This window comes from Oryza brachyantha, chromosome 1, assembly GCF_000231095.2.
Source record: "Oryza brachyantha chromosome 1, ObraRS2, whole genome shotgun sequence".
NCBI lineage: Eukaryota > Viridiplantae > Streptophyta > Magnoliopsida > Poales > Poaceae > Oryza > Oryza brachyantha.
The window spans coordinates 21,853,575-21,871,332 of NC_023163.2; the positions used below are offsets into that span (position 1 = coordinate 21,853,575).

The 17,758-nt window shown below is 42.9% G+C and overlaps 3 protein-coding genes across 3 annotated transcripts; 2 read left to right on the plus strand and 1 right to left on the minus strand.

Annotated features, from left to right (window-relative positions):
- Positions 1-1,181: 1,181 nt before the first annotated feature.
- On the plus strand, positions 1,182-2,821 carry LOC102710084 (3,9-dihydroxypterocarpan 6A-monooxygenase-like). The gene is made up of 2 exons (XM_006646181.2): positions 1,182-2,084; positions 2,179-2,821. Exons 1-2 carry the CDS (start codon positions 1,182-1,184, stop codon positions 2,809-2,811), a joined length of 1,536 nt encoding a protein of 511 aa, XP_006646244.2. The 3' UTR covers positions 2,812-2,821.
- Positions 2,822-6,485: 3,664 nt separating this feature from the next.
- LOC102710365 (cytochrome P450 711A1) lies at positions 6,486-8,838 on the plus strand. Its single transcript, XM_006646182.3, has 5 exons — positions 6,486-6,718; positions 7,079-7,231; positions 7,356-8,169; positions 8,265-8,360; positions 8,454-8,838. The coding sequence occupies exons 1-5, from the start codon at positions 6,486-6,488 to the stop codon at positions 8,787-8,789; spliced, it is 1,632 nt and encodes a 543-aa protein (XP_006646245.2). The 3' UTR covers positions 8,790-8,838.
- Positions 8,839-11,701: 2,863 nt separating this feature from the next.
- Positions 11,702-13,906, minus strand: LOC102722995 (heat shock 70 kDa protein BIP4). Its single transcript, XM_006644509.2, has one exon. It carries the CDS (start codon positions 13,903-13,905, stop codon positions 11,866-11,868), a length of 2,040 nt encoding a protein of 679 aa, XP_006644572.1. The 5' UTR covers position 13,906; the 3' UTR covers positions 11,702-11,865.
- Positions 13,907-17,758: the final 3,852 nt, after the last annotated feature.

Below are 17,758 nucleotides of genomic sequence, written 5' to 3' on the forward strand. Positions count from 1 at the left end.
CCCAAGTCGCTGGTTTCTCGGGCGTGGCCTGTATGTTTATCTCCTGCGCATTGCTGTTGAAGAACCGTGTGATAATGTACTATATATGAATTCTAAAAAAAAAATCTTACCTAATATATGATTTTTTCATATGTTTCTATATTTTTATACCTTTATCAATTATCCATAGGTAATAAATGGTTGGTTGTATGGTGTGACTTTTGGAGAAGAGATGTAATTTACACTCTTGATGAGTCATCCAAATGCTAAAAACAATTAAGGGGATATGAAGAGATGCAATTTACATCCTTGATATATCATCTTAGGGCTAAAAATAATTGAGATGGTGTGATTTAATTTACACCCTTGATGTATCATCCTAAGGGCTAAAAGCAATTGAGGTGATGTGGCTTAATTTACACTCTTGACGTATGATCTTCAAGCTAAAAACAATTAAGATGATGTAGCTTTATAAGAGAAGAGAGAATACGTTAACTTTATATAGAAAGTAGAGATTACCGGGCTGTACAGGCGTCCTCGATCCGAACTTATGTACTCTCTCCATTTTATAACATAAAACTTTCTAGTCTTGTTTAGATTCATATGGATGCTAATGAATCTAGATATATATAAGTTATATATATTCATCAATTGATAAATTTAGTCAAGTATAGAAAGTCTTACAATATAAAATAGAGGTATTATTTATCTTACAATATAAAATAGAGGTATTATTTATCATGCTATCGAGCAAAACCGAATAGTATAATCACCCTGAATTTTTTTTAACGCCATTGACTTTTATATATATGACCCTTCGTTTTATTAAAAAGGTTATATAATTATTGACTATTTTATTACGATTTGATTTATTACTAAATTAACTTTAAGTATGATTTATAATTTTATATATTTAGAGAAAATTTTTAATAAGACGAAAGTTAAACATAAATAAGAAGTCAGCGACGTAACAAAAGAACGAGTAATAATAACACAGAAAAATATCAGAATGATCGGTAGTCATCGATAAAGCAACAGTCTTAGCTTCATTATTCTTGGCGATCGATACCCTTCAAAATCTGTCCTAATATAGCCAAACAGGGCGTTTGTACGTGGCTAGTTTGGCGTTGTATTCGACAAAACGTAGTGCTGATAGCCTGCAGTTGTACCTTTGAGACTTTGACACCTCGCAGGCCATAGCCATGCAGCCCATGGCAGCAGCAAACCTTGTCTATGCTTCGTTGCTTGTGCCGACGGCGACGGTGCTATACCTCGCCATCAGCCGGCGGCGCCGCAGCCGCTTGCCACCCGGACCGGCGGGACTCCCGCTCGTCGGCAGCCTCCCTTTCATCGACCCGAACTTGCACACCTACTTCGCTGGACTCGCCGAGAAGCACGGGCCTATCCTCTCCATCCGCCTCGGCTCCAAGGTGGACATCGTCGTCAATTCCGCTCAGCTGGCCCGAGAGGTGCTCCGTGACCAGGACTCCGTCTTCGCCAACCGGGTCATGCCGGACGCCGGCGACGCGGTCGCCTTCGGTGGCGTGCGGAACATCGTGGGCAACCCGGTCGGGCCCATGTGGCGCCTGCTCCGCCGCGTCTGTGTCCAGGAGATGATGAGCCCCGCGGGGCTCGCCGGTGTGCACAGCCTCCGCCGGCGCGAGTTCAGGTCCACCCTCCGGTACCTCCACTCGAAGTCCGGCGAGCCGGTGGACATCGGCGAGCAGATGTTTCTGAACACTATGAACGTGATCACGGGTACCATGTGGGGAGGCACCATCGGGAGCGAGAGCGAGAGGGCGGCGGTGGGGAGCGAGTTCAGGGGCCTCGTCGCGGAGGTCACCGAGCTCCTCGGGACGCCCAACGTCTCGGACCTGTTTCCGGCGCTGAAGCCGTTCGATCTGCAGGGTATCAGGAGGAAGATGGAGCGGCTCAGATCACGGTTCGACGTGTTGTTCACCAAGATCATACAGCAGAGGATGAAATCCCAGCAGGATGGTGGCGAGACGACGACGGACTTCTTGGAATGCTTACTCAAGATGGAGAAGGAAGGCGGCGACGGCAAGACCCAATTTACCATGAACAACGTTAAGGGCTTCCTCTTGGTAATCAGTAATCCCTACATTAACATGTTATTGGAACGTCCCTAAATGCTTTCACTAATCAGAAATCGCTATAAACTATGTACGACGTGAATAGGAGATGGTGGTCGGCGGGACGGACACTACGTCGAACTCTGTGGAGTGGATCATGGCGGAGTTGCTGCACAACCCTCAGGCGATGGACAACGTGCAGCAAGAACTCGACAGCGTCGTTGGCCGGGACGCCGTAGTGGAGGAGTCCCACCTCCCGCACCTCCACTACCTCCGCATGGTGATCAAGGAGACGCTCCGGCTGCACCCGCCGGTGCCGCTGTTGGTGCCACACAGCCCGAGCGCCGCCTCGACGGTCGGCGGCTACCACGTCCCCGAGGGCTGCCGCGTGTTCATCAACGTGTGGGCGATCCAGCGGAACCCACTGGTCTGGAACGAGCCGCTAGATTTCAACCCGGAGAGGTTCGCCAGGGACGGCGGCCACAAGGGGGACTTCGCCGGCAGCCAGCTGGACTACCTCCCGTTCGGGTCCGGCCGGAGGATCTGCGCCGGGATGGCACTGGCGGATAAGCTGACGGCGTACTCGGTCGCCATGCTGCTGCAGGCGTTCGACTGGAAAATGCCGCAGGGCGCGCAGGTCGACCTGTCCGAGAAGTTTGGGATCGTGATGAAGAAGGCCACGCCGCTGGTGGCAATACCGACACCGAGGTTGTCCAAGCCTGAGCTTTATTATTCGTGAAGTAACCTGATCAACCTTGGGTAATTAAACAGAGCCACAGGCGCGCGCAACAAATTTTGCGATTGCTGGCATGTACTAAATCTGTATAATTATGCTAGTAAGACTGTTCGTTCTATCTTCTATGCATATCAGCGTATGGGTATACAATGGATCGAGGCAGAGTGTCATTAACTGCTTGTTAAAAAAAATGTTAAATTTTCCGTTAGTCAGACGAGTATATCGTCTGTCGCGACTTGCCGTCTTCATCCCTCCTTGGCTCCTTCCACGGCGATATAAAGGCGTTGTGCACAGTGCACCTGTGGTTCCTGTTCGGCGAAAAATATTTTCTCTGCGGCACCACAATATGTGAGGCTCCCGAATTTATCCTTTCAAAAAACTTTTAACACTAATGGACCCTTAAAAGAATTTCAGCTAAAGATAATCATTTTACTCAGCGTTATGATCATTGGCATCAAGGTCTACCGTCTCAGCGTCAAAGAAGATGATGCCGTCACCCTCGACCCAGTGATGGCTAAGTGATTGAGATGAAGGTGGTCGGCGTCAAAATATTGGCACGGGTAACTTTTAAAAAATCAGAAAAAAATCTCCACATAAGAACAAATATATTTGTAAATAGATCCTTAGCGTCAATATGGATGGTTCAAAGAGTCTATTTGTAAATATTTTTATTTACACTTGGGCTGTATTTCTCAGAATATTTTTACAAAAGGATCATCGGTGCTTAGGGCTAGATACCGAGCTAGCTCGGCTTGGCTCGACTCGTTATAGCTCGTTTGGCGGCTCGTTAACTAAACAAGCTAGCAGACCAGCTCAGCTCGGCTCGTTAGCCAACTCGAGCTAGCTCGTTAGACTCGCGAGTCACAACATTTACATGAATTTTTTGCACTATAAATTTATAATTATCATACAAATATAAATATAAAAAATATAATGTAAATTTAATTAAAATATGAAATCATAATCTAAATTTAATTTCATGTCTCCATAATTTTATGATCAAGATTGCTTAAATTATAAGTATCAAGGCACAAAATAATCTAGAAAATTACTTTGATGCGGCTCGTTTAGCTCACGAGTAGCTCGCGAGCCAGCTCGAGCTGGCTCATTATTGCGAACGACTAAAATGATGGCTTGGCTCGTTAAGAAATTGAAACGAGTCGAGTCAAGCCGAGCCGAGCCGAGCTAGCCACGAGCTCAGCAAGCTACCGAGCCACGACCTTTTCGTCCCATCCTATCGGTGCTAATGACCTAAGAAAGAGATTGAACGAGGAGAAAAGAAAAACGTAATGTTGATTTTTTTCCTTGCGATGACCAGATCACCAAATACAAAGGTATAGACTCAATCAGCAAAGGTATTGATATAACAACAAACTCAATACTAAATTATTAGTTAATTAACATAGTACCATCAGTTACGATAACTTTATTTTATGTGATTTGCTCTGATTTAATAAAAAGTACCTCGATATACCGGTAACTTGAGGTACTAAATCATTTCTCACCATTAGATCTAGCTGAGTAAGATGTGCGCTGTTAGATCCAACGATCAGAAATAATTTGGTACCGCGCGATACCGGTACCTCGAGCTACTTTTTGTTGCTTTTTGTTAGATCGTAAAATTGCTCTTTTTTCATACCTTGCCCCTTTCCTGGTAAAAAATTACTCTTTTTTCACACCTTGCCCCTTTCCTGATCAATAAACCATACTGCTCTGTGAGCTTTTTTGAGGCATCATATTTTTTAATATAAAAATTTAGTACATTGAGCTCTAATATAACTTAAGTACAACAATTTTATACTAAAATTTTGATATCTCAAGATATTATTTTAAATGATAAAAAAGGGCTTTTTACTATCCTTGAAAAAGTATGCCAAGATACCACACTTTTAGTGTAAAAAGTGTGGTACGTTGAGGTACTTTATACCTGAAGGTATCAAAAAATTGTACTAAAATTCTTTATACTTTGAGGTACTTTTCAAAAATAATAAAAAAAGCCGTAAAAAAAACTCTTGCTCCTCTATTAGTACCTCTACGTACCTCGTAGGCATCTCTCATACAATGTATAGCAACATGTGCTTGTTACAAGATTTTCTTGGCACCCTCTCTAATAAAAACGCTATAGATATAATATAAGAGTTTTTTTATTATCTTTGAAAAAATAACTTAATGTACCATACTTTTTAGTGTAAAAAGGGTGAAAGGGTGATACCTTGAAGTACCAAATATTTATACTAAAATTCCTGATACCTTGAGATACTTTTAAGGACGGTAAAAAGGCCCGTAATATAAATGAGCATTTTTCTCGTCCTTGAGTAGGTATCACGAGATTCCATTATTTTTTATGTAAAATTTGGTACCTTCTAGTGTCTAAGGTATCAAGAAGGAAAAAGTGACACCTCAAGGTACGTCCTCAAGGATGGGAAAAATGCTCAGTATAAATAGGTTATTTAATGGATAGCTCACTTTTCCTTTTTTTTGGCTGGCTAATTAAAAGGGGGCCACAATTTGCCCGTTCCCAATTTTACCTATAAAAACTAGCATCGTGGTCCACGCAGACTGCGCGGCTAACTTCGTTACGAAATTTCTTATATAATATTAAATATAGTTTCATATCATATTGTACAATATAAATATTAGAGTGACAATATAGTTTTAAACCTGGACCTAACTTAGATCAAACTTTTATATTTGTCTGATCAAAAAATCAACCATGTTATTTCTTTTTCTTTCTTTTCTCTTATTTTCCTTTGATTAATGCGGGGCTTTCTAGCCCGTGAAATTAAACGCGGTGTTTTTTTCATGTCCGATCAAAAATATCACTATCTTATCTTTTTTATTAAAAAAAATCCAAAAATCATGTTCTTTTTTATTAAAAAATCACGTTCTTTTTTTATATAAAAAATTCCTTGTCAATCACGTTCTTTTCTCCTAGCTTGTCCGATAAAAAAACCAATCCCGTTCTTTCCTTTGTCCGATCAAAAAATCAACCACTTTATTTCCTTCTTTTTTGTTCTATTTTCCTTCAACTTAGGATTTTCTAACCCGTGAGGAACGACGTGGAGACTTCTTTTTCAATTACTTTATATATATAATAGATAGATAGATGTGTGTGTGAGATACTGAGATATGCATAAGGCGGATCTTTGATGCAGAAGCCAAAGGTATTTTTTTTTCCCTTTGGTGGTCGAGTAATCCAAAATCGTTATGTTCCCAAGTTGTCGGATGAGTGTTTCCCGAATGTCAACAAAGATGCAGCGGTCCATCTGGTGGCGTTAAACTCGCGGAACAGCTTCTGTCAGCTGGTACATCCCAATGACAACAAGAGCTTACCGAGGAGCATCTCGTATGGTCCACCGTTAGCATCTAGTAGAATACTAACTCACGTGGCATATTGCAGATTTACAGCTATCCTCATCATGAAAACAAAAACACCTGCCACTGCAACTCATTGGCAGCAAGCGATTTGAAATTAAAAAAATGGTATCATTGACTAACAACAAGGATATCACCTCATTAAGGACAAACTAATCCAACCAAAACAATATATGATACTCAGCGATGCCTCTCCATCATCTCCGTTTTGACCATTTCACATGCCTGCAGGTTATATAAACCAGCAACGCTTGGCACGGTGCGTCGAACAGTGGGGGTGAGTGAGGAAGGGCGTCCGTGAGATGGAGACCGGCGAGTTGCTGGCCGCGGCGGCGGAGTACGCGGCCACGTTGATGGCCATGGCTGCGGGTGGTCTCCTGGTGATGATGGTGGCCTACCTGTACGAGCCGTACTGGAAGGTGCGGCACGTGCCGGGCCCCATGACGCTGCCGCTCATCGGCCACCTCCACCTGGTAGCCGGCCGCGGGCCGGACGTGTTCTCCGAGCTCGCGAGAAAGCACGGCCCTGTCTTCAGGTGACTACTTTTCTTCTCTGATTGGTTTGCTACGCAGATCTCAGCTGAGGATACACCGTGTTTTTATTTAATGGTTGAAAGATAAAAATTGTCGAGTTTTGTTAGATATTTAATAGTGTGAATGATGAAAATAACTATTGTAAAGTTAAAAATATACTACTCTTTCTGTTCCATATAAAAGAGATTCTTCTAGATTTATCTATATATTCATATATAGATTTATCCATATATTCATATATATAGTTTATATATATGTCTAGATTCATTAGCATACATATGAATCTATATAATGTAAGAAAGTTTTATAATATGGAACGGAGGTAATACCCGTTAACCAAATCCAGTTCAATTTGCTTGTAGATTTCACATGGGAAGGCAACCACTAGTCGTTGTGGCGGATGCAGAGCTGTGCAAGGAAGCGGGAGTGAAGAAATTCAAGAGCATTCCAAATCGAAGCATTCCCTCCCCCATTGCCAATTCTCCAATCCATCAGAAAGGGTTGTTCTTCACAAGGTACTCGCCACAGGCAGCAGAGTGCAGACTGTTATCCACAAAGTTTGGCTGAGTTATATTGGGCTAGTGTCGGACAGGACAATTGATTTGAGATTAAAAAAGAAATCAATGGGATGCACTGCAGGGGTTCGAGGTGGACGGCGATGCGAAACATGATCATCTCCATCTACCAGCCGAAGCACCTGGCCAGCCTGATCCCCACCATGGAGTCATGCATTGAGCGCGCGGCTAAGAACGTCGGCGGCCAAGAGGAGCTCACTTTCTCCGACCTCTCTCTCAGCCTCGTCACCGACGTCATCGGTCAGGCGGCGTTCGGCACGGACTTCGGCCTGTCAAAGCTGCCGGTCTCACCCGACACAAACAAGGGAGACAAGACCGCCGGGGCTGATACCGGCGTGGAGGCCAAGACGTCATCGGAGTTCATCAAGATGCACATGCACGCGACCACGTCCCTCAAGATGGATCTGTCCGGGTCGCTCTCCATCCTCGCCGGCATGCTCGTGCCGTTCCTCCAAGAGCCGTTCCGGCGCGTGCTCGGGAGGATTCCCGGCATGGGGGACTACAAGATCGACCGGGCCAACCGCACGCTGAGGGCACAGATGGACAGGATCGTCGCCGAGCGGGAGGCGGCAATGGAGCACGACCTGCTCGCGGCCCCGCAGCAGCGCAAGGACTTCCTGTCCGTCGTGCTCACGGCGAGGGCGTCCAACAAGTCCTCCAGGGAGCTGCTCACGCCGGACTACATCAGCGCGCTCACGTACGAGCACCTCCTCGCTGGATCGGCCACGACGGCGTTCACTCTCTCCACGGTGCTCTACCTCGTCGCCAAGCACCCGGAGGTGGAGGAGAAGCTGCTGCGGGAGATTGACGGGGTCGGCCCCAGCGACCGCGTGCCGACGGCCGAGGATCTGCAGACCAAGTTCCCGTACCTTGATCAGGCATGCTCTTCTTCTGCGCGAGTGTTCATGGGCTTCGTAATACCGTGTTTTTCTTTCTCTGATGCATTGTACTTTTCACGTGCTTACCAATGTAGGTTGTGAAGGAATCGATGAGATTCTACATGGTATCGCCATTGGTAGCAAGGGAAACATGCGAACCAGTCGAAATTGGAGGATACACCCTTCCGAAGGTGCTAGATCTAACGATCATATATAAGTCCGTCTAGGACAAATCTCTGTTTTAAAAAGTCCATATAGGCAATATTTCATTTTTTTTTCTTCAGGGAACATGGGTGTGGCTGGCTCCAGGAGTTCTAGCGAAGGATCCCAAGAATTTCCCGGAGCCGGAAGTATTCCGGCCGGAGCGGTTCGATCCAAACGGCGAGGAGGAGAAAGGGAGGCACCCGTACGCGTTCATCCCGTTTGGGATAGGGCCGAGGGCGTGCATCGGCCAGAAGTTCTCCATCCAGGAGATCAAACTATCAGTGATCCACCTCTACCGGCACTACGTGTTCCGGCACTCGCCCAGCATGGAGTCCCCTCTCCAGTTTCAGTTCTCGATCGTCTGCAACTTCAAGTACGGTGTCAAGCTTCAGGTCATCAAGAGGCACAAAGCCTAGGAGCATCGTCACAACTCACAAGTTCACAACTGTTCACTTGGTATGTTCGATGTGCTATTGGCCTTCTGCCAACGTCCATGTAGAAGTGTGTTGTAGAAGTGTTTTAAGGCCAGTATGGCGTGTGTTGTGCAAGTGTTTTAAGGCCTCTTTAAGCCCAAAGTTGCCATTATTTGCTCTTTGCGCAGTACAGGGCCGGCCTCTTGTCCATTCCTTCTCTATGTGCATAAACAGTGATGTTTAAGGCGGAATTTTCAAGGAGTCCGAGTTTTGAATTTTTTTTAACAGAAGAAGAAAATTCAGAGAAATGGTATTAATTAGTGGTTATAGATATTATACACTTACAATCTTAAATCACAATTCAAAAAAAAATAGTACTTGCATTGAACCATATTGGACTATTTGTTACGTAAACAAAATACTAAATTGAGAGTCCAAAATAGGTACTTGCAATGATATATTTATTTAATATTACATTAATTCTTAGTGCAATTTACGGTAAGAATAACAAGATCTACCTGGTCAGTGACCATAACATGGGATTTCTTAGTATGCCCAATTAATATAGGCATAGCCGCATAGGTATTAATTATTAATACATTAACCTTTTCATGTGCTATACTCTTTGAAAATAATTTTTTTTGCATATATCAAAATTTATTATAATAGGCTGGAGGACGGAAACAATAGGCGGGCAAGTTAGGGCGTCTGACTGCACATCTATTTTTCAAGTTTAAGTTGAAATAAATTAGTTCTTAGTCATAGAATATTATCCTCATCAGACTTGAAACTAACGAAAATAAGAAAGGCTCAAAAAATTATTTCCCCTTTTCACAGAAGGGTCTTAATCCATATTTTCTTATTCACGTATCACAAATGGATCTACAGTAGGAGCTTTTATTACCGTACCAAAGTAATTAATTTTTAATAATGAATTTCTAGATCTTCTTGCTGAAATCTATTTGAATGTTATCGTTTAAGTTGGTGAACTAATAGAAACAGAGGTGTATTAACCAACCATGGTGAGTTGAAATTGAAAATTAAAAAATGTGAAAAAAATTATAAAACGTACGGAGCAGTAAAAATCCTAGTTGAAAAGTTAGGAAAATTAATGTAGATAGATCAAGAAAATATATGTAATCTTGCACGAATTTGTTGGCATAACCTTTGGTATGAGTTGTAAAGTAGAAATAATATCCAATCCATGTTTTATTGTTTTAAGTTTTTTTTAAAAAAAATGATGGAGTCCTAAAATAAAAAGTAAACTTTATTATTTTTCACAAACTTTGTTCACTACATAACAGTATAAATTAAGTGCTACTTGTAGGAATTTATTTAGACTTTTTACATTTTTATCAAATTCAGATAAAATTCATCAAACTAAACCACACGGTTATATCACGATAACTGTATGGTTTGGTGATTATATCAACTAGTAGAGCAAAGTGTTAATGGACAGTCAAGGCAAGCTTGCAGCAAACTTTTAAAAAGTCCTACTACAGTAGATAACATCCAACTATCGATTGGTGTATAATACAGTGAGGTGTTTTACGAATCATTTATTTCTTCCAATTTAATGGATCGTTATTGTACATTTTTATACTAACACATTGACTATAGTAGAATAGAATATTAACACATTAACTATCTACTAATTTGGTATGACTCTCGCGGTCTCGCCCCCAGCGCCGGTGGGCTATTAAAGCTCTGATATTTATATATTTATCTCATTATATTGGACTAGGTTATTTCTAACCTCTAGTATTTATCTCATTATATTGAACTGTGTTATTTCTAACCGTACATATTTTATCTAAAATAAAAGAGACTTTATTAAGAAAAGAGAAAAATATGAAATACATTTTTTCTAGTGAAGATTTCATTAACCAGAAAGCCATACATTAGGCGGAAAATTAGCACACTTTCGATCAAATTGCACCTACGAATTTAATAAAAAATACTGATATGTTTTCAATATAATTGTTTGCCTAAAACAGTAGCTAGGATTAGTACTTCATAATCTTCTATCTATTATATATATAAAATAATAGGAAAAAGAGCTTTCACGTTGATTTTCACGGGCTAAAAATTCTGAGGTTAATCGGAGAAAAATAGGAAAAAAATATTTTTTAAGAGAAAAGAACGGCAAAAAAGTTGAATCGGACAACCAGAAAAAAAAAAGGAAAGAACGGCAAAAAAAAAAATCGGACAATGAGGAAAAAAAATGAATCGAACAGATCCGGTTTGTAGCAGCAGTAAAAAAGAGAAGATAAAAACCATCACGTCAATAACTCGCTATTTCTATAAGTACACCTGCCAACAAATTGATCAGAAGTTTAAAGATAAAAAAGATCACATCAATCGCTCGGTAAAAAAAAGAAATAAGAGATAAAAAAGAAAAGACACTTTTTTAGAGAAAAAAGAACTTGGTTTTTGGATTAAAAGGGTGGATATTTTTGGATTTTTTGAATAAAAAAAGAAAACATAATGGTTTTTTTATCGAAAGGAAAAAGATTAGGTTTTTTTATCGATCATCAAAGGAAAATAAGAGATAAAAAAGAAAAGATATATTTTTTTAATCAGACAAGGAAAGAGGAAAATCAGGGTTTTTCTCTCATATGCCTAAACAATATTTAATTTATTTTATAAGTGAGCGTTATGTTATCTGAAACATGTTACGAGCAATCACAAATAAATAATATATATGAAATATATGTGATTGAAGAAGACAAATGAAAGAAGAGATATTATGCTATAAATTTTGTATAACTTTGATCTAGTATTATTGTTAGATCTGTTATGTTATTAACATAATATAAAAGAAGCCACTGTTTTAATTTGCGTGAAACGTCAAATGTAATAGTTTGATCTAACTATAAGTTAGGTCTAAGTTTAACACCGATATTATCACTTTAATATTTATGTTTTACAATATAATGTGAAACTATATTTGGTATTATATAAGAAATTTCATAACGAAGTTAGCCACGCAGCGCGGGCCACCAGTTTATTTGACCAGAAAAAAAAAATCTCGATAGAGAAGTTAGTGAAACAGGAGCTAGCAACCGGACTAAACTGTTTAAAGCTCGTCCTGGTCATCCTCGTCGTCGACGTTGCCAACGGTCGCGCCACCACCAGCCCTCCGGTACACAGCTGACATGATGGGGTTGCACACGTCCTCCAGCTCTCTCTGCTTGTCCTCGTATTCCTCCTTGCCGGCGTCCGGGTTGCCGTCCAGCCACTCGTACGCCTCCCTCACAGCCTCCTCCACCTTCTCCTTCTCGTGTCCCTTCATGGCGTCCGCCATCTTGCCCTCCACCGAGTCCTTGACGTTGTACACGTACGCCTCGAGACTGTTCCGGGCGTCCACCTGCTCCCTGTGCCGGCGATCCTCCTCGGCGAACTCCTCCGCCTCGCGGACCATCCGGTCGATATCCTCCTGGCTCAGCTTCCGGTCGTCGCCGGAGATGGTGATCTTCTCCGACTTGCCGGTGGCCATGTCCGCGGCCTGCACGCTGAGGATGCCGTTGGGGTCCACCTCGAAGGTGACCTCGATCTGCGGTGTCCCTCTCGGCGCCGGCGCGATGCCGGTGAGGTCGAACTTGCCGAGAAGACGGTTATCCCGGGTCATGCTCCGCTCGCCCTCGAACACCTGGATGGTCACCGTCGTCTGTTTGTCCTTGTAGGTGGTGAACACCTGCTTCTTCTTGGTCGGCACCACCGTGTTGCGCGGGATCAGCTTGGTCATCACTCCGCCGGCCGTCTCCAGGCCGAGGGTGAGCGGCGCGACGTCGAGGAGGATCATGCTCTCTGTGTTTTCGTCGACATGGCCGCTGATGATGCTGGCCTGCACGGCGGCGCCGTACGCCACGGCCTCGTCGGGGTTTATGCCGCGGTTGGGCTCCTTGCCGTTAAAATAGTCCTTGAGAAGCTGCTGCACCTTGGGGATCCTTGTGCTGCCGCCGACGAGAACGATCTCGTCGATGTCGCCCTTGCTCAGCCCGGCGTCCGCCATGGCCTTCTTCACCGGTACCATCGTCTTCCTGAAGAGGTCGTTGTTGAGCTCCTCGAACCGCGCCCGGGTGAGCGGCTCCGAGAAATCAACGCCGTCGAACAGCGACTCGATCTCCACGCGCACTTGGTGCTGGTTGCTCAGCGCGCGCTTGGCGCGCTCGCACTCGCGGCGGAGCTTGCCCAGAGCGCGCGAGTCGCCGGTGATGTCGCGTCCGTGCTTTCGTTTGATGAGCTTGATGAAGTGGTCCATGACGCGCTGGTCGAAGTCCTCGCCGCCAAGGTGGGTGTCGCCGTTGGTGGCCAGGACCTCAAACACGCCGTTGTCGATGGCGAGGATGCTGACATCGAACGTGCCGCCTCCGAGGTCGAAGACGAGGACGTTCTTCTCGGCGCCCTTCTCGTCGATGCCGTAGGCGATGGCGGCGGCGGTCGGCTCGTTGATGATGCGGTCGACTCTGAGTCCGGCGATGACGCCGGCGTCCTTGGTGGCCTGCCGCTGCGCGTCGTTGAAGTAGGCCGGCACCGTGACGACGGCGCGGGTGACCTTCTCGCCGAGGTAGGCCTCGGCGGTCTCTTTCATCCGAGTGAGCACCATGGCGCTTACCTCCTCGGGGCTGAACACCCGCACGTCGCCATCCTTCACCTCGACGCGCACGTGCGGCTTGCCGTTCCGGTCGACGACGGCGAACGGCAGCAGCTTCATGTCCTGCTGCACCTCGGCATCGGCGAACTGGCGGCCGATGAGCCGCTTGGCGTCGTAGATGGTCCGCTCCGGGTTAGCCGCCGCCTGGTTCTTGGCGGCCTCGCCGATGAGCCGCTCGCCGCCGTCGGTGAAGGCGACCCAGGAAGGCGTAATCCGGTTCCCCTGGTCGTTGGCGATGATCTCCACACGCCCGTTCCGGTAGACGCCGACGCACGAGTACGTGGTCCCAAGATCGATACCGATCACGGTGCCACCGCCCTGCTTGGCGCCAGCGGCAGCACCACCCTTGGGCGGCGGCGGTGCGGCGGCCGCCAGAGAGCCGGCCGGAGACACGATGAGGAGAAGCAAGGCGAGGAAGAACGACCCGAGGTTCCTCATCGTCGACGCGCGGCGACGCGCCATTATGGTCGATCGTCGTCTTCGCATCGGTAGTTTGCTTCGCTTCGTTCGCTTCTGGTTCGTGCCGACACGGGGCGGGGGGCGTCACGATAATACGATATATATAGCGTGCGGTGGCCAATCCGACGTGGGAAAAGGAGCCCGACTGCGATGTGAAGTTGTGGCGTTCCAATCGGAGGCTCCCGCGGGACGAAACGCGTCAGCGGCGATCTGGGCCGCTGGCTAATCCAATCGGACGGTCAAGGGTGGTGAGTGTGACGTGTCAACGACGTGGCCGTGCGTACGTGTGCATGGGATCCGTGTCGATTTTGATCTGGGTGCATAGGATGATCGGATCCGTATGGAACTACGTAATCAGATCGACCTGCATTATGTCATTGTGTGCCTCAGAGTTTATTTGGACAGCGATTAATCTGTATTAGAGTCTGAATTAACAACGTACTACAAAATTATTGAGTGTTTAAGGTGGAGACAAACTTCATATATTTGGCAAGTTTGAATTTTGGAATAACTAACTTCTTATACGTATAGATTAAGAATAATATCTTTATCTTTACTATTTAAAAAATACGGGTATTTTTTCATAGTACATCATATTTTTGAATTTTAAATTTTATTTATTAAATAATTTACCAATTTAATTTTTCATTTCAAAAAATCACAAAACTAACATCCTTCCGCCCTATAAGACGGCGAAAAGGTGACGTGGCAAACGGTCATTTGGTCGCAACGAATGGTCCGAAACGGCGACATGCAAATTTTGCATTTAGGGGCGGAAAGGGCCTAAATGGAAAATTTATCGTGTCATCCAGGAATTTTTCTATTGAAACGAGAATTTTTTGATCGAACCGCGGTTAGATACGTATTCTAATCACAATTACTATCATAGCTGAGTGGTCATTGACCCATCGGTAGCAACATATTTTATTTGATTTTTTCTCGGGCTGGCAAAAATAGTAACTACTTAGCCAAGAAACTATTTGTGATCTAATAATTACATAGGTTATACATATACGTATCTAATCGCAGTTTAATCGAAAAATTACCGGGTGACATGATAAATTTTGTATTTAGGTCCTTGCCGCCCTTACAGTAGTGGAAAGAGACTAAATGCAAAATTTACCATGCCGCCGTTTCCGGCTGTTCGTCGCGACCGAGTGGCCGTTTGTCACGTCACCTTTTCGCCCTCCCAGAGGACGGTAGGTGGTTAGTTTTGTAATTTTTGAAATGCAAAATTAAATTTGTAAATTATTTAATAAATCTATACTATTATAAAAAGCGGTAATGATTCTGCCAAAAATTTTCATCCGTCTATGCTGACGTCATCCATATGTCATGATGACGTCAGCAGCAGCAGCAACCTCGCGCGCCGGGCCGAGTCCGTCGGATAAATGGCTCGCGCTTCGCCCGAGCGGGTCAGGTTCGTGTTGGCCCGAGTTATCGCGCACGCCAAGCCGAGTGCCGGAGTCTACCGCGCGCTTGCTTGACACGAATGGGAAAAAAAGGTCGACAGCTGGTTCGAACTTGCGCGGATGGAGCCAACCAGACTACAGGTATGCTTTCTTAACCACTTATGCATATCAACCTTTCGTACCTTAATACACTTAATTATGCTAGGACCTAAACAAAAGATGTCCAGGCAGGACTTTTATTTCTTTACCCATTCTCATTCTTTTTATTTTTTTACCTTTTCTTTTTTTCTACCCAATCTCAACTTTTTTGTGTGTGTATTCTCTGCATAAAATGGTTTGTGTAGAAACTTTTTTATCTTTTCTACACATTCTCATTTTTTGTGTGTTTTGTACACATTCTGAAACTTATTTATTTTTGCTTTTCTAGCCAATCTTAAATTTATTTGTGTTTTTCTCTACACACAATGTTTATATTTAATTTTATTACATTAGATAAAAAATAAAGGGACTAGGGCCTAGAGAAATTGGTTGAGAATGACATAACGAGGTTTAGCGTACGCTTCTCAAATCAATTATACATTAACCATTATTTACTATTTCCGGCTAAACACATAATTTATTTTTAAAATTTATTTAAATTTGGATAATTAAAATTAGCTTGACCCGGTGCAACGCACGGGTATTTTTTAGTAAAATTAAAAATTTTAAAAAAATTCCCCGCTCACTCGTTGTGGCCGAGATCTCTCCTTTTGCGTGACACACGTACCTTAGCTTTACAGCCTGCGTGCGCACGCATTGTGCTTCAGCTGGGCCTCGCCCCCGTTCTTGGGCTTCCTCATCCGGCCTGCAACGCCTCGCATCCACGCGTGCGCGGCCGCTCTCGGCCTTTACGGTCAGACTGAGCACGATAAGCCAAAAACGACACTTCACCAATACACTAATCGTTTTTTTGAACTTCTCTAAATAATCTCATTGCAAACATAGACCACACAATATTAGGGCATCCAAATGCATTTCCAAACACGATCACAAATGCACCAGACTACTAAGCAATCACTATACGATTCCATATCATATTCCAAAGATCATTTTTTTTATACTTAATGAGGTACCACTGTTTTCTATGTAAAATTTGGTATCTTTTAAATAATATTTTTAAGGTATAAAGAGATATTAAATTTTATATAAAAAACAGTGGTCAAGGATGGGAAAAATTCCCTATTCCAAATCAAGGCATCCACATGCATCTCCATGTACAACCATAAATGCACCAGAGTACTCATCAATCTCAATACGACTCCATATCATATTCCAAATCAAAAATTTTAATCATATATTAGGTAGCCCGTGAGAGAAATCGGACACTTAAAAACAACGTGATTTTTTTGGACTTTTTGGAATCGGACACTTACATCTGAAGGTCTAAAAAAGAATCGGACACTTAAAAAGAACGTGATTTTTTGGAATCGGACACTGTTTATAAGAAAAAAAAAGAAAATTAATCGGATGAAAGATCAATCGGACGAATATTTGCTACGACAGAAAAGATCTGGTCAACAAATCAGATTTTTTATTTTCTCCCTATGTAGTGACATATCAAATCAATAACAATAAAAAAAGGAAAGATCAATCGGAAATATCAATGTTTCTATCAGAGAAACTAGAACTTAAAAACAGAAAAAAAATTGGAAAAGAAATGAAAGGAAATCAGGACTCTGGAAATGGACTGTGTGAAACAACTTGGATATCATGTGAGAAAAAGATTTATTTGTTACCAATTTATTTTGTAAATGATGATGAAAATGAACGGTTGGATATCGTACAAAATTAATCATATATGCCTAAAATTATTTGATTTATTATAAAAGTGAACGTTGTGTTATTTGAAACAGATTATGAACAATCATAAATAAGTAATATATATGAAAGATATGTGAAAGAATGTAACTAGATATGAAGATAAGATGACAATATTAGTATGAAGACAGAGGGAAGAAGAGATATTATGCCATAAATTTTTGTACAACTTTGACCTATTATAGTATTATTGTTGGATCTATTATGTTATTATGATAATATAAAAAGAGTCACTGTTTTACTTTGCGTAGAGCATCAAATATAAAAGTTTGATCTAAGTTAGATCGAGTTTAAAACTATATTACAATTCAATATAAAACTATATTTAATATTATATAAAAAATTTCATAACTACGCGGCCACAGTACTAGTTCAATTATATTTTTATAGGCCTACATAAAGCTACGGAATCCACTAATCCCGATGATATGTGGACAGTCCATGGCATTTTAACACACCGGTTAATCCACTTTCCATTAATTTCTCTCCAACCTACCAGTTAAGTACACATGGAATTTGTTATCAGTTACCCAATACAACACTGAACACCACAATACCACATCACCAAACATCAGAATTTAGACACA